Source organism: Cyanistes caeruleus, chromosome 4 (assembly GCF_971803275.1).
Source record: "Cyanistes caeruleus chromosome 4, bCyaCae1.hap1.1, whole genome shotgun sequence".
Taxonomy (NCBI): domain Eukaryota; kingdom Metazoa; phylum Chordata; class Aves; order Passeriformes; family Paridae; genus Cyanistes; species Cyanistes caeruleus.
Window position 1 is genome coordinate 30,147,896 of NC_141704.1, and position 14,748 is coordinate 30,162,643.

Consider the following 14,748-nt stretch of genomic DNA (forward strand, 5'->3'; position numbering starts at 1 on the left):
AGATGGTTCATGCTCTGGCACATTTGTCAACAGCACCACTGAAGGCTCTATCACCTCCTCTGCTATCCACCTCCACCTCTGCTCCCACCACGCAAATTCCCTTAGTGTGTCAGAACAGCACTTACTTGACAGCTCCCCCAGTCCTTAAGCAGAGAGGAAAAAAACACTACATTCCCAAACAGAGACGTAAGTGGCTTCAGGATTACACTTCGTTGTGCCAGAAGTTAATGGTTTTCAAGAATCTGTTCTGCTGACGTTCAGTCCCAGCTCCAGAATGAATCCCAGAACCACACATACCAGAAGCTGCTGACACAGGGCTTGCGTTACACCAAAGCAGGAATACCATCACCTTAGATCTTGAGTATCTTTTAAGTATTTAGGCAGTACAAAGGAAAAATAAACTGGCCTGGCTTTTCACCAGAAGGTGTCTAATGTGCATCTCTTTTACTGGCATGAACTTGGGCAAAATATACTGCAACTATGGATTTTGCACTTAAGGTCCGACTTCTTTGCAGGACTATGAATTTCACTGCAACTAAATGCAGGAAATAAAATATGAATACAGAAAAGCTATGGACACATTTTGTCCCCAGTTTGAACTCTTATGTTTATCAATCACCTTTCGGTATGCATCTAGAAGGGCTAGGAAAAAATTCTTTTTGTTGTAAGCAGTATCTCAAAGGACAAAAGATATATGCCTTGAGGAATCAGGGGGGGTAATGCTCCTCTGTTTAATTGAGCTGCTTGGCCCATGCTAAATGCAGCTAGAGATTACTGCAAAGAACATGGAGTGGAGCCAGCTTGAAATTTACGTAAAATAAAGACACTTCAGAGATGCAGAGTGAAGTGGCCCATTACTGACCAAGCTAATTTTTTTTTCCTTTTAGCTTGCGAGGATTAAAATAAGGTGTTTGAACATCCCTGATTCTCTACATTAATTGGAAAATGAAAGAATGTGCAGGTTCTACTTTTCCCACATAATTTCACTGATTACTGATTTCATTTACGTGTCTAACTTCTAGTTCATGTAGCTGTCCCCAGGTTCTGCTCATGGTACATTTGTACATAGTCTTAGTGCAGTTATGTAATGAATTGGTTTAATTTTGTACACGCATTTCCCTCTTCCCTGGCTGTGCAGAGAGCAATACCATGCACTCACCCTGCTGATGGGATAATCATGCCATTGACCTCTTGGCAATATGTTCTGCCTTACAGCTTGAACCTGAGAGACAGCTATTCCCTACACCACTTTACCCTATGCAAATCCATGTGCTGCCAAGGACAGTATTACAGGCATAATTTGCAGCATGAAACCAAAAAGGTGAAACCTTGAATGAGAGCTTTGTAATTGGAAATGGGGCCTGAGGTCCCTAAAAATATGGATTGTCAATGCAGAACAAGGTAGGCTCAGAGAATGTGCCTGGTTTGGAGAGAGAGAAAACAGAATATCAAGTTATTACAATGCACATCACGGTTAACAGTGAAAAGTGTATGTGCTTGATAGATTGCACGTGATTAGAATGAGGGCCTTAGGCAGGGAAATCTACCTGCTAAATATCATTCTTTCTTTAGTCCTATTAATACAACTATCAAACCTTAGAGTAAACTTCGTTTGTTACGTGAATGACCCATGTGTCTCTTCTGCTTGGCTTTTTCCCACATGCAGAAGTTACTAATCATTGCACATTAATAACTGGTGAACAGGCTCCCTCCATATTCACTGTCTGCTCATGCACTCGCTCTGCTTTACTGTCACCAAGGGAATGCAGAGTGACTGGCCAGAGGGATAAGTACATGGGCTTGATCTGTGTGCTCCACCCAGGAAGACAGGCAGACATCAATGTTTGGGGTTTTTTTTAATAGTGCTCTAAACAAAATATAATTAAACAAGTTGTAAATCGACAGGGTACGGGTACTGAGTGCACCTGAAAGGAAGCAGAAGAATGTGAATAGACTATAGGAGAAAGCAATCAACCCAAAACATTTATTGGTGGACAGCAACTCCTGATTGATGTCTCCTTTTTAGTTTGGATGGGGGAGCTATTATTTTCCTCCTTGGTTTCTTCCCACCCGTTTTCTCATATATTTTCCTTTCAGCACAGCCTACTGGCATCTCATTCCCAGAAATACATTTTCCTCTGCCAATAACAAACATGCAAAGCAGAAATGCTCCTTCTCCTAGTCTGTACCCTGTGGGAGCTGGATTTTCTAGCTTCTGAGGAGGCACAGCTTTTGCTAGTCAAGGGAGATGGGGATATGCACTTTGCTCCTTTGATGCCATGCTCTGCCCTGATTTCTCTTAATAAATATTTGCAAGGCAGTTCAAAAAAGCTCTAGGTCCATTCTCCACAGCTGGAGTACTGGAGATTAATAGAATTAAAGTCTCTTTAAATCCTGAAGAAAGAGCTTAGAGGAAAAACTGTATTTTTGCTTTAACACTGGGTGAGTCATACAATGTTTAGTTTGGGTGTTTGATACATCATAGCATCTAAGCCAAAAAGACAGCTGTAGAATGAGTGGCAGCTTAACAAAGACTGGAGAACAATAATGTAGAAAAAGCACTAGACTGATGTTCAGAAGGTAGAAAAAATCCTCAAAATTTCAGTGTTGCCAACAAGATTTTATTACAAATCTTATAGCATGTGGTGGGTTTTTATTCTAAAAACTCCAATTGTGGTATAAAAAGATGAGAAAAAATACCAGCTTTCATTTATAATTAAAATATCCCTAGCCCCCATGGGAAAAAGCTTGAAAACATGACTAAAGGGTATCCCTTGGAAATAAGAGTGGAAAAATAAAGAACTTAAATCTTTTATTTTATTTTAGAATTTACCTCACCATGAGTTATACCCTATCTCTATGCATGGTTGGCCTTTCACCTCTAAATATTTCTGCCTGATGGCAGAAACATACAAAGAACCATTCAGCTAAAATAGAACTACAGATGTTTCAGAAACTGCAGCCATTCTATTTTGGCAGCAATTCATAATCAGAATTTTCTGATTATGTCCCTTGTCACATTAAAATCCATAAACTAGAATGTGCACATGCTGATCCATATAATAAACTCTCTCCCTTGGAGCTCATTTACTGAGGTCAACCTTCTCACATACTGGCTTCTCAATAAAGGAATATCACAGCAAAGCAAACTGCAATTAGGGGAAAAAAAAATAAAAAATAGCAGAACTTCCATCCAGTCAGCTTATCTGACAAGTGTGGAGAGAGAGAAGTGTTCTCTTCCCTAGACCCACAGAATCAGCAAGTCCTTCCTCTTTGTTTGATCCCCTCCTAATTACAGTCACCAAAATTAACCCCCAGTCACAGTTAGAAACTTGTCTTTTTCCCCAAATACCCCAACCCCTTAATTTCTTTCCCTCTTCACCAAAATAAATCAGTATTATCCTATAGTTTCACACAGATGATGACAGCATTGTGAGACACTGGAGCACAACACCCCTCAATATTTCTATCAGCTATAGCTAACTAATAAAATTCTTTATCAATGAAGTTTCAAAGATTCTGTAGCAGAAAAAGAACACACCACAATATGACAATCAAGAACAGAAAATCTTAAGCAGATAGAGCCTCCACAGGGACCTTTTCAAAGAGAAACTGTATTTCATTTGTGTAATAACCCTAGGATGAGCTATGCACTGTAGTCTAACCATTAAATACTTACACAAATCTTTCAGAAGCTAACAGATGTTTCTTTTATGAGCAAAGACAAGTGCCATTCGGCCTTTTTAGACACTTATAAAAATTCAGATAATTTTAAGCTATTTTAATAGCTGCCTGACAATTTTATTAATGCACCCTGCTACAATATGATCCTGTTTCCTTCACAAAAAGACTGACTCATACCATGGATTTTTATACACACTAAGGTGCATATTGCTAATGCCTTCCTCTTGATTAGCAAGAAAAGAAAGCTTGTTTTACTGACCAGAAGAAACAGAAAGATCTCTGCAGGATTTAACATGAACACTGTGTCAGCCCACAGAGATCCTGTCTCAAAATCATCTGGAAGCTTTAATGATTTACTCACTGTAAACTGACAGACTGAACTACAGAGCCTGCCCAGAATCAATTCTGTGGCTCAAATCCTGCCTTGAGCCATAGGTGTCAATGAATTTTAAATTTTAATCTTGGCAACAACTGAGTATTTTACATTATCAAAAGAACAGCATACCTATAAAAAGCACAATCATTGCAGGAGAGTCAAGGGCTATGACAGGCATAGTTTATTAAAACAGGGCTTTACTGGTAGAGCCAAATTCAGGGAAATTTATACAGCACCTGCTGACTGCCTGCCTCTCACCAGTGACATCAGCATCTCACTTTCTGGCATGCTAAACTCACATATAAATGGAAAGTTCTCCATGCACTTAACATTACAACCTTATCTACAATAGTTCTTGTAAGAATATAATTACTAAAATCCCTACACAAGATGCTTAAGTTTGTGGGGCTTATGATTTTTCTTGGGTGTTTTGTGTGTTTGTTTGCTCGTTTTCCTGAAGAAGCTGCAAAAACAGTATGAACCTAGATTGTTACCTCAGGCTTTTTGCAGAGCAATATGCCAAAGCACCCACATGCTGAGTGTTTGCAAATTTTAAGTTTGGGATTGACTATGTGCCAGTCCCTCTTCAGCTCTGGGCACTTGATCCTGCACCAAAATCACTGCTGACCTTTTCTGGTATTTATGATGTCAATATGGATTTTTATCATTATTTGAGCTCCTGACACAAAGCAAACAGCTTCTATAGCATGTTTTTATTCATGCAAAATATGAACATGTGAATCTCAGTATTCCTGTCAAGCTTGCCATTTCTCCTTCTTGTATGCTTGGTTAATGGAGGTCACCTTTCCAGAGAAGACTTACTTGTACAGATGAACACCAATTGTAGCTTATATTCTCTGGGTGACTTAATATACAAGCAGACTTATTTGAAATGTGCTAGAGCTAAGTATTATCCAGCCTCTGTTGTTTAAAAGTACTTAAAATATTCATCAGCTAGCTGGATTGTGAGGCCAACATTCAGTAGTAGTAAGACATCACTGTTCAATACAGCCTCTGAGTTTTGACATGTACTTAGAAATATCATAATGCCCTTTGATGTAGCGTTCAATTTAACACAGAGCTCCTCAACACTGATCTCTACAGGGATTATTCTGGTCTCATTTGTGAGTTTCAGCTGTGACTCATATAAAGCAGTGGCCTAAAGGAACAAAGCAGACCGAAGAATTGTCACCTGACAACATAAAGCACAAAGACAGTCTCTTGCTATTTACATGTGGAGCACCCAGCACACAGAGACTGTGATCCAGAGTGAAACTGCAAATTGTAAGACATACAATTACAATGACTGCTTTAAGTCAAGACCCAAATAAATTAAATCCTGAGAATCCATATTTAACACCCAGTAAAACTAAAAATCACAGCCTTGGAAAAAAGAACCCACATTGCAGGACCAAGAGTTTGTGTGAGCAAGAATATAAAACAATTAGCAGATGTGGCCTTTAAAAGAATTTTAAGATTGAAGGCACAGAACATAGTTTTGGACTCATTTTTGTCTCTGAAGAATTTGCACAGTTTCTGCAATAAAAACATTGGTTACTAATCCTTATTGTCTGAAACACTCTGAAGCACTTCATCCAAGAATACACTATTCTTGGATAAATTTGAAGAAAGTCCCACACTTTTGCCCTTAGGCTAGGTACTTTCTCAAGTTTAGAACTGTCAAAATCTAGTGAAAATGACTTGGAAACATCATCAGTGTCAGCTGAGTCACAGAAAACATGCATGACAGGTTATCTTCACCAGACTGGCTTCAGACTCTAACCTTTGAAGTCAATATTTTGGAGGTGTATCTCAGTCCTAGAGGAAAACATTCTACCTATCTGCAGGGCAAGAGAGAATGAGGCTAAATCAGAAATGTCCAAACCCCAGCTAAAAAGCTGGATATAACTCTTGAAATTTAAGTTATGGGTTCCCAAAGACATATTTATGCATAGAGATTGAAGCTTGTATATGAAACGATTAATAATTACACTACCCTCACTAACTCCTAAGAGAAACTGTGAAATGTTACATAGCTTGAGATACTGTTTCAGGCTACCAAAGAGAGGTGTGAATATTTCCCAAAGCCTAAGGTTGCCACTTCAAAGAAGAGATTTTTAAATTTCTGCACTCTGCTCAGAACAGTTGGATCACTTATTGTAAGGGTGTATGCAAAGAGCTTATCAGAAATGGGCAGAAGAGCAATAATTTACAAAGAAATCCTACTGCCTTTCTTCCATCTACAGAGCAAATGGAGTAGTACCTTTACCACCTAAAATATTAAGTTACTATGTAAGGGTCTGATCTTTCCAGCAACTCTTAAGATGACTGGAATAAGAACCTTTGCAGAACAAGAATTCTGGCTATTGCAGGTGCTATTTAAGAGACATTGTAGACTCTTCTACACAGCAAATCAGATCTGGTTAAATTATAAGACAGTTGTAAATCTGAGTTTCTTCCAAGCATGGTGTCCGAGAAATAACGAATCTGAGCTACTGGTCTCCCTTTATTACTGTTTTTGTTGGGAAGAAACTCTTCCTAGGCACAGAAAGAATCACAGACTCTAGGACCTCCTCTCTACATGTGGCTGCAATTTGGGAAAGGCTGTGCTGGACTGCCTCATCAGTTATCTTGCAGCAATCTGCAGACAGAAGCTCTTTCCTTTCCTGCACTGATGTGAAAAATTCTTTAATTTGCTCAAGAAGCATCTTAGTATAGGCAGGTTTATAATGGTGGCTTCTAGCCAGCAGCTGGTTTTTAGAACATTTCTAGAAGGAGACCCAGTGGGTCTAAAGCTGCCCTTCTAACTGGGGTTGGGCGTAATGACAGGTTCCTTTGGAGCCTAGCATTTCCCTTCATAGGAGTTTTATTATTCTTCTGTTTATGTAATATTTCACCAAACATTGTACATTGCCCCCAAGAAATCTTCATGAACTTACCTGGGACTTCTGAGAGAGAAACAAAGATTAAAACATTAGTTTAGTAAAATATCCTTTGGAGGAATATTTGGGGCTCATGACATGAGACAATCTTTCAATCTTTTGTAATGCGGGCAGGAGAAATAAAAAGACACTTAGGAAAAATTGAGAATCACCACAGAATTTAGGCCAAACTTTTACAAAGCGGTAAAAGAGTATCAGTATCTCTCCAAATTACTTGCCCTTCCTTCCATTTCCATTGAATCATAGAACAATACAATCACTTGGGTTGAAAAAGACCTTTATGTCCTACCACCAAAGCAAAACTACCAAGTCCACCAAACCCTGTCCCTAAACACCACATCTACACAGCTTTTAAATGGAGCCAGGGATGGTGACCCCACAACTTCCTGGGCAGTCTGTTCCAATGCTTGTCAACCCTTTCTGTGAAGGAATTTTCTGCTCCCCTTCTCTGGACACGTTCCACCCCCTTGGTGTCTTTATTGCGGTGAGGGGCCCAGAAATGAACATGGCACTTGAGGTGTGACCTCACCAGTGCTGAGAACAGACGGACAGTCCCTGTCCTCCTCCTCCTGCTGGCCACACTATTGCCCATTAGGTCAGGATGCCACTGGCCTCCTTGGCCACCTGGGCACACCCTGGCTTGCGTTCAGCTGCTGTGACCAGCACTCAGAGATCCCTTCCCACTGGGCTGTTTTCCAACCGTTCTGCCCCAAACCTGTAGTGCCGCATAGGGTTGTTGTGACCAAAGTGCAGGACCTGGAACTTTGCCTTCTTGAAACTCACAGAACTGGCCTTGGCTCATTGTTTCAGCCTGTCCAGATCTTTCCTGTCCAGAGCTTTCCTGCCCTCCAACAGATCAACCCTCCTACTCAACTTGCTGTTGACCAAGCATGCACCTGATCCCCTTGTCCAGACCATTGATAAAGGTATTAAATCAAACTATATTGATATAGTCAAATAGGCCCCAAATATCAAGCCCTGGGAAACACCACTAGTGACTGGCTGCCAAATTTATTTATCTCCATTCACCACAACTTTCTGGGACAGGCCATCCAGCCAGTTTTTATGCACAGAATACATCTATGCCATGGGAAGCCAGTTTCTGTGAGAATGCTGTGAGAAACCACATCAAAAGCTTTACTGAAGTTTAGGCAGACAACATCCACAGCCTTTCCGTCATCCACTAAGAGTCACCTTTGTCACCGAAGGAGATCAGATGGGTCAATCAGGACCTGCCTTTCACAAACCCATGCTGCCAGGGCCCAGTCCCCTGGTTGACCTGCACATGCTACATGACAGCACTAAAGGTGATGTGTTCCATGACCTTCCCTGGCCCAAGGTCAGGCCAACAGGCCTGTAATTCCCCAGATGCTCCTTCCAGCCCTTCCTGTAAATGGGCATCATATTTATTAATCTCTAGTCCACTGGGACCTCCCTACTTAGAATCTGCTGACAGATTCAGGCAGGCACTGCCCCTGGCTGGCTTCCTCCCTCACCAGCTGGGTCAGGAAATCATCTTCCACACACTCCAGGAACTTCCTGGACTGTTTCCTCTCCCAAGTGCTGTATTTCCAGCAGACCTCTGTCGCCCTGAAAATTAAGCCTTCTAATCTTGTTTTCATAGTTTCTAGCCACTTTCCCAGGAAAGTAACTATAAACATAGATGTTTATACATTCTTTCAAAGAAACATCTTTTGATGGATGTTTCTCATGACCAGTGTGATTAGGAAGGTGGTAACCTAACTATCCAATCCCTGGTCATTGTTGAGAATCTATAAATACTAGAGTCACAAAAATAAAAGCCTTCTTTTTCCCTGTCATACACTGAACCGTGTCCGTGTGAATCATTCCGTGTCCTACAGTGACAGACCTCTGCTAAGCAAGTTCAACTTACCTCTCTGGTAAATTCAAGCCCACCACAAGAAAAAAGGCTAGCAACTGTGAGACTTCCCAGCTGCTTACAGAATATTTCTCCTGCCTCCTCATTCCTCGAGTGGCCTACAACAGATTCTCACCACGGTGTTTGGTTTATTGGCTTTCCCTCTGACTCTTACCTTTAAACACTCGATTCTGGTGTCACCATCATCGAGGTCATCTTTGCTAATGGAACTGCAGCCTATGACACAGGTTGGTGAACCAGCCTGTGCTTGGACACTTCCTCTCTCTGCAGCATTTAGGATCCAAAGTCCTCTCCCACCCCAGCTCAACACCTGGGGCTATAACACTGTCTTATCTACTCTTTCTTTGTGCACAACTGCCTGGGAGATGAGTAAATGTAGACGCTGACCAATCTATTGCCAGGATTAAAATCTGTGGAGAAGCAGGTGGTCAGCTGGAATTGAAAAGACACACGGGACAACCTACAAAATCATGCATTTGGGAGTTGTGCTATGTACGTTATGAGAGCAGTAGTACAGGAATTCTGTCGCCATGTGTAAGTTAGAGTTTTTCACATCTGTAATCAAATGAACATTCTTGCCTAGCTCTATGGAGACTGATTTACTCCAAAGTTTTATCTCCATTAATTATTCTTCTCCATATTTCCATATTTTTTGTCTGTATTTTCTTTCAATCTTACATCTGTCTCTGCTCCATGTTCTTTTTTTTACAAGCAGTCTTTATGCTTGGTTTTATTCCCCCAGTAAAAAAGCAAGGGATCTTCACTGAAATTATGACAGAAATTATAAGCAAAGAGACAATCATTGTCTCAATTCAGGCTTTTCTCTCTTTGACCATGCAGTCCTCTATACCCAAGTTCTGTTTATCCACATTTCTTTTCCTGTAGTGATGTGAAATTACACCATATAGTCAGGAAAATACTGCTATTAATGGGACAGCTGCAAACAGTACAACAGCATAACGTTACTTCCTCTACATTTATGTTACTTATGGTTGTCAAGGTATACGTTTACATGAAACTCAAGGTTCAGTGGAGAGAAAAGGCTTGGTTAAGAGGTCTGAACAATACCTGGAGAGGAGGAAAAACATTATATTCCTTAATGAAGAAAGGTTGTGAATAATTAAATTAAGAAAAAAGGTGAATGCTTCTGGCTTGCTGAAAAGACATCAGTTACACTGAATTCCACAGAAGGGAATGGAAACAAATGCATGAAGAAGTAAGCACTAGAACCCAGTCCTTGACACAGAGCTGAAGATAACAGGTCCTGCCCCAGAGCTGGGTACTGGGAAAAAAAGGCCTTGTGGATTTCAGCAGGGGATAAGTACAGTAAATGTGCTCTTTCCTGGCTCCCTCCTAATGGAGTGGTGTATTTTGGCTTCTCTAAATAAATACTCCCATTTGCTTAGGCTGACTTTGCTTGAGATGATTTTGAGAGAGCTGATGAAACGCATCAAGGCTACACTTTTGCAGGGTTGTAAACCTTTAAATCGGGATGCTGGAATGCCTCTGCACTTATCAGCACTGTTATATATATGCTGAGGGCAAGAGAAGAACAACAGGGTATGTCTCTGACTCTGAACAGCTGGCAACACTGAAACCTGGGAGAATTAAATGGTTTTAGTGGTGTGCTAGCCTGAGAGTGCTCTGCTTTGTGACAGGGTAGTGGGGAACTTCTTTGTAATCATCTCCTTACAGTTACTCTGGAAGTCTCCCTTCTCAGAACGACTATGAAGTACATTTTCAAGGAGCTGTGGGAAATGGGACTAGGTAGGGAAAACTATTTTAGTTCCTTAGAATCCAGACCCCTTTATCAACTCATTAAGAGGACCAAACAGCAACTTATTTCTATTCTATGTGTAACTGTGTTCCCTTCATTTTCCTCCCTGGTTCAAGAATTCCCAGCTTCCTTCATTCTCAGTGGTTACATGGAACAGTTACACTGAAAGTAATAATTCAGTTTTATTAATAAAAGAAATAATAAAACCCAAGCTCTTCAAAGAGGTATTGAACGGTACATAACTACAGCATGCTCATAATTCTTTATCATCTACTGCATTGTCAGGCTCTCACCTGCCCCATATAATCAGACCAATAAAACAAACTACATATATCATTGGTGTTGTCAGTTATTCTACACAGAACATCATTAAGAAAAGAGCTCACAAAGAGAATAATTATATTCAAACACCAAAAACTGAGAGTGAAAACATTTTAACAAACCTCAGCTGGCCCTTTCACACCCGCTGTATTGCTTGCCTCATCGTTCTCCCCCCCCACTCAAATAAGGAGAGTAAAAAAAATCATTAAAATACCTTTGAACTTGTGAAAGACGGCCCATAGCTCAGCAATGTCAGTGGCAAATGTAATGTCTGTGTCGAGGACAATGACTCGCTCAAGATTGGAAGGTAGAGTCTTAGTCAGAACCAACTTCATCAGCCCGTAAATCCCAGAGTAGTGTTTGTTGGGGATCCAAGACACTTCAGACTTGACAGGAAATGGGAAGTCGGAAAGAGGAAGAAAAAATAATCTTCATTAGAAAGAGAAAATTTTCCTGACACTAGTTTTTTGTCATAGTAGAAGATCTCTGCGGTGGAAAAGTCATCTAAGAGCCTGTTTTTAAATTTGTTTCAGAAGCTCCGAAATATACTAAAATTTCTGAAAGCTTGGGAAAAAAGAGTTCTTTGAGACAACCTCTTCACACAACATAACTAAAATTAGTTGAGCCTTTCTGGTCTGGTAGAATTCATTCTGAGACTTCCATGTGTTCTGATAAAACTGAAATACACTTTTAGTCTAAAACTTCAGGTGTATTGTACATTACTTTCATTTTCAACCAAAAAAAAGTTGTCATTCTCAAAATTTTCTCTGATGCAGAAGTAACAAGCATAATATTTTCCTTATATTTTTTATAGATCTGGTGGTCAGAATTTCAAAAGGCCAGTCATTTGAAATAACGGGCCAGAAAACTGCAAATAAATTGTTTCTTACAAACTCAAAATATTCCTTAAGCCTTAAATCTTTAACTTAAAACTACTGAGGTCCTACAGACATGCTCAAAAGTAGAGAAAGAGATAGAAAATTGTCAGCCACATTTTTTGGTTTTATGTATTGAGTGTGGCAAACTCAAACATTTTCATTTCTTCAGTAAGAGCTAAAAAAAACCATTTGTACATCTTCTAAAAGAAAAGTTGGGAGTCTAAATTCTGTAACGCATTGTACTACTGGCACCAGGATGTTCCATGAGCTGTATTTAGTTTTCTTTCTGTGAGACTCAAGTTCTCAAATATCAAAAGTTTCTGCTTAAAGTGGGATATTAGAAGTTTTTGAGAAGTTCCTATTTCCCTGTCTGAAACTCCTCTTGTTTGTTGTAAGGGGCATGTGCAATTCCCAGATTTTAAGTTTTCCCTTATGTCGTGCTCTCACTAATTTCAATTACTTTTTTGTTGACAAAAAACTTCCATGAGACAGATTTCAGGATTTTTCATGGCATGCTACACTTTGGAGAAAGTAGGCAGAAACTCAGTGTATTCATAAAACTGAGGAGATTTGTTCTGTTGTTTAACTATCTTTTAGCTATTCATTGTCATTGTAAATTTTATTATATGAAACAACGTTTGCATAAAAAAAATAAAAAAATCCCCCAAAATCCTTAGAGAAAACTTTCTGTAAGAGAATGAGTTCCTACATTTGGAAGTTGGAAGCATGGTTGAAGAAAGGCTAATAATAGGTGCTTAGAGCAGATTTCTTTTTGAATATAAAGTAACAAGGCCTCTTATGATGTAAGCTGACCTCCTCTATTCCCTTTAAAATGGCACACAACTTTTCTCTGTATTCTCAGGATTCCTGTACCAGGGCAGAGCACTCTCCCACTACAAAGTTCATTAAAAAGACAAAGGGAAGTAGAGCAAACCTTTAAGGAGAAAGACAAGAATTTCAGGGGAAAGGCAGAAAAAGCAGATTCTCATAAAATAAAAACAAAGTGCAAACTGAAGTGTGAAGTTTTAGTTGGTTTATTGAAAGCTCAATGCTCCCCAGAAATTTCTTCTGTGTGTAACAGAGAAACTTCAAATTCACACCCTCACAACTCTACTCATTTGTGGTCCCTACTTTCCCTCATGGTGGCTTTAGGAATGAACCATCACATCATGGTGTATCTACTTTATTCAAAGCAGTACCTACTTTGCATCTGCAAACCATATTGCTCTGAATCTGCCACTTGAAATCCTTCTGCCAGACCAGTCATACATGACATATTAGAAGTGTTAGACATTTTACAGAGTTGAGCTTGCTTTTACCCATTTTTATGCTATTAATTTTGGATAGCATGTCCTTCATTTTATTAGCTGAAATATTTCTCAAAAAAATACCTAGTTTGCTTATGCAAGTAAGTTTAATAAGGCAGGGGTCCATATGCTGCACAAATAACCTGACACAAGCAGGGAAAGTAAAAGGTGGCTGGAAAAGTAAATCACCTTCAAAGCACAGTTACTTTCTTTGCTCTCAGGATTGCTAATTTCTAAAACCACTGCCATGTATCACTGAAGGGAAGAAACCCTTGTGTGGCAATTCCTTCTTATTTGGGACACAGAAGACAAAAGCCTGCCACCCTGATGTCTGAAGGCATCACTTTTAAAAATGAAAGGGGGAGCCTATGTTCCAAATGGTCCATCACAGCTGGCTAGCACGTGTTGGATTTGAGCATATGTTGAAGCCTGGACTCTCAATCAGTTCAATTTATCCACAGTTTCCTCTCCTGTGATACAGAGTTGACTAAGACACAAACAGAGATCCTAGTTAGCCCCCAGCACAATTTCTTCATGGCTTTGCTATTCATGAATAATGTAACAGTTCCAAATTCATGGTAAGAAAAACTCCTGGTGCTATACAAGAGCCCTGTGGAGGCTCACTCTCTGGGTACTGCATAGTCTTAGGAGAGGTAATACACAGACACAGCACTGCAGTAAGTGCTTAGTCCTTGTCCTGGTTTTGGCCAGGGCCTGGAGGTTACTCTGCATCACCTCCAATCATTGCTGGGCGCAGGGGGAAGAAGGGATTCTCTTTCTTCTGGGAAGAAGGGTGTGGCCTCTGGTCAAAAAAATATTTTTTCTAAATACTTTCTGCAAGTTTTAATACAGTTTTGTTTCTAGGATAGTTAAAATGGCCCATATAGGGCATGTTTGTGAATCAGCTGCTAACAAGCTAGATCAGAGTTGCCTTCAGAGAACAAATATTCCTAGAAGATACATCAGCAACATTAAAAAACTAGAGTTAGTAAAAGAGAGTGAAACAAAACAGTGTGACATACTTTGCCATTTGTATAATTCCCAGTTCAGCAGAAACAGCACACCCTGGATCTCTAGCTCTCAAGATCTGTGCTTTTGTTCATGAGAGAAGAGTAAAAGAAAGCATTTAGCTGGTGCTGACATTGATTCTCTTAAGTTAAGTGAAATAGCATCTAATCACTAAAGGTCTTTCATCAGAACCATCTTTACTACTTTTGTAACTGAAGACTGAAAACTAAATTATCTAAATTATTTCAATATAAAAATCACAAGCCCATGAATCTGCATGCAGCATATAACTGATAAATAACATATCACCTGGTAAATGCCAGAGATGAGAGCAACAGTCTCCAGGTTCACCAGCAAGTTGTTTTCCCCAACTGCACTGAATCTCTGGGAAAAGCTGACTAAACCACAGTTGCTGTAAACAGCCTGACTCAGCTTTCTCACAGTTGCTGCCACTGTGTAAATGCTCATTACAGTTAGCTAAAGTGTCATTTTTAACAGAGAAATCTGATACAGACATAGAGCTTAAAATCAAGTTTCCCTGTTTCCTTGACTGAG

The 14,748-nt window shown here is 39.8% G+C and overlaps 1 protein-coding gene across 4 annotated transcripts in view; it reads right to left on the reverse strand.

The window, feature by feature from the left end:
• LARGE1 (LARGE xylosyl- and glucuronyltransferase 1) overlaps positions 1-14,748 on the reverse strand; it is a 268,311-nt gene that overhangs the window by 92,074 nt on the left and 161,489 nt on the right. For all 4 annotated transcript variants that reach the window (XM_086887298.1, XM_086887297.1, XM_086887299.1 and 1 more), the window contains one exon: positions 11,215-11,386. In XM_086887298.1, the coding sequence (XP_086743424.1) occupies positions 11,215-11,386 (172 nt within the window). The remainder of the gene's footprint in view (positions 1-11,214; positions 11,387-14,748) is intronic.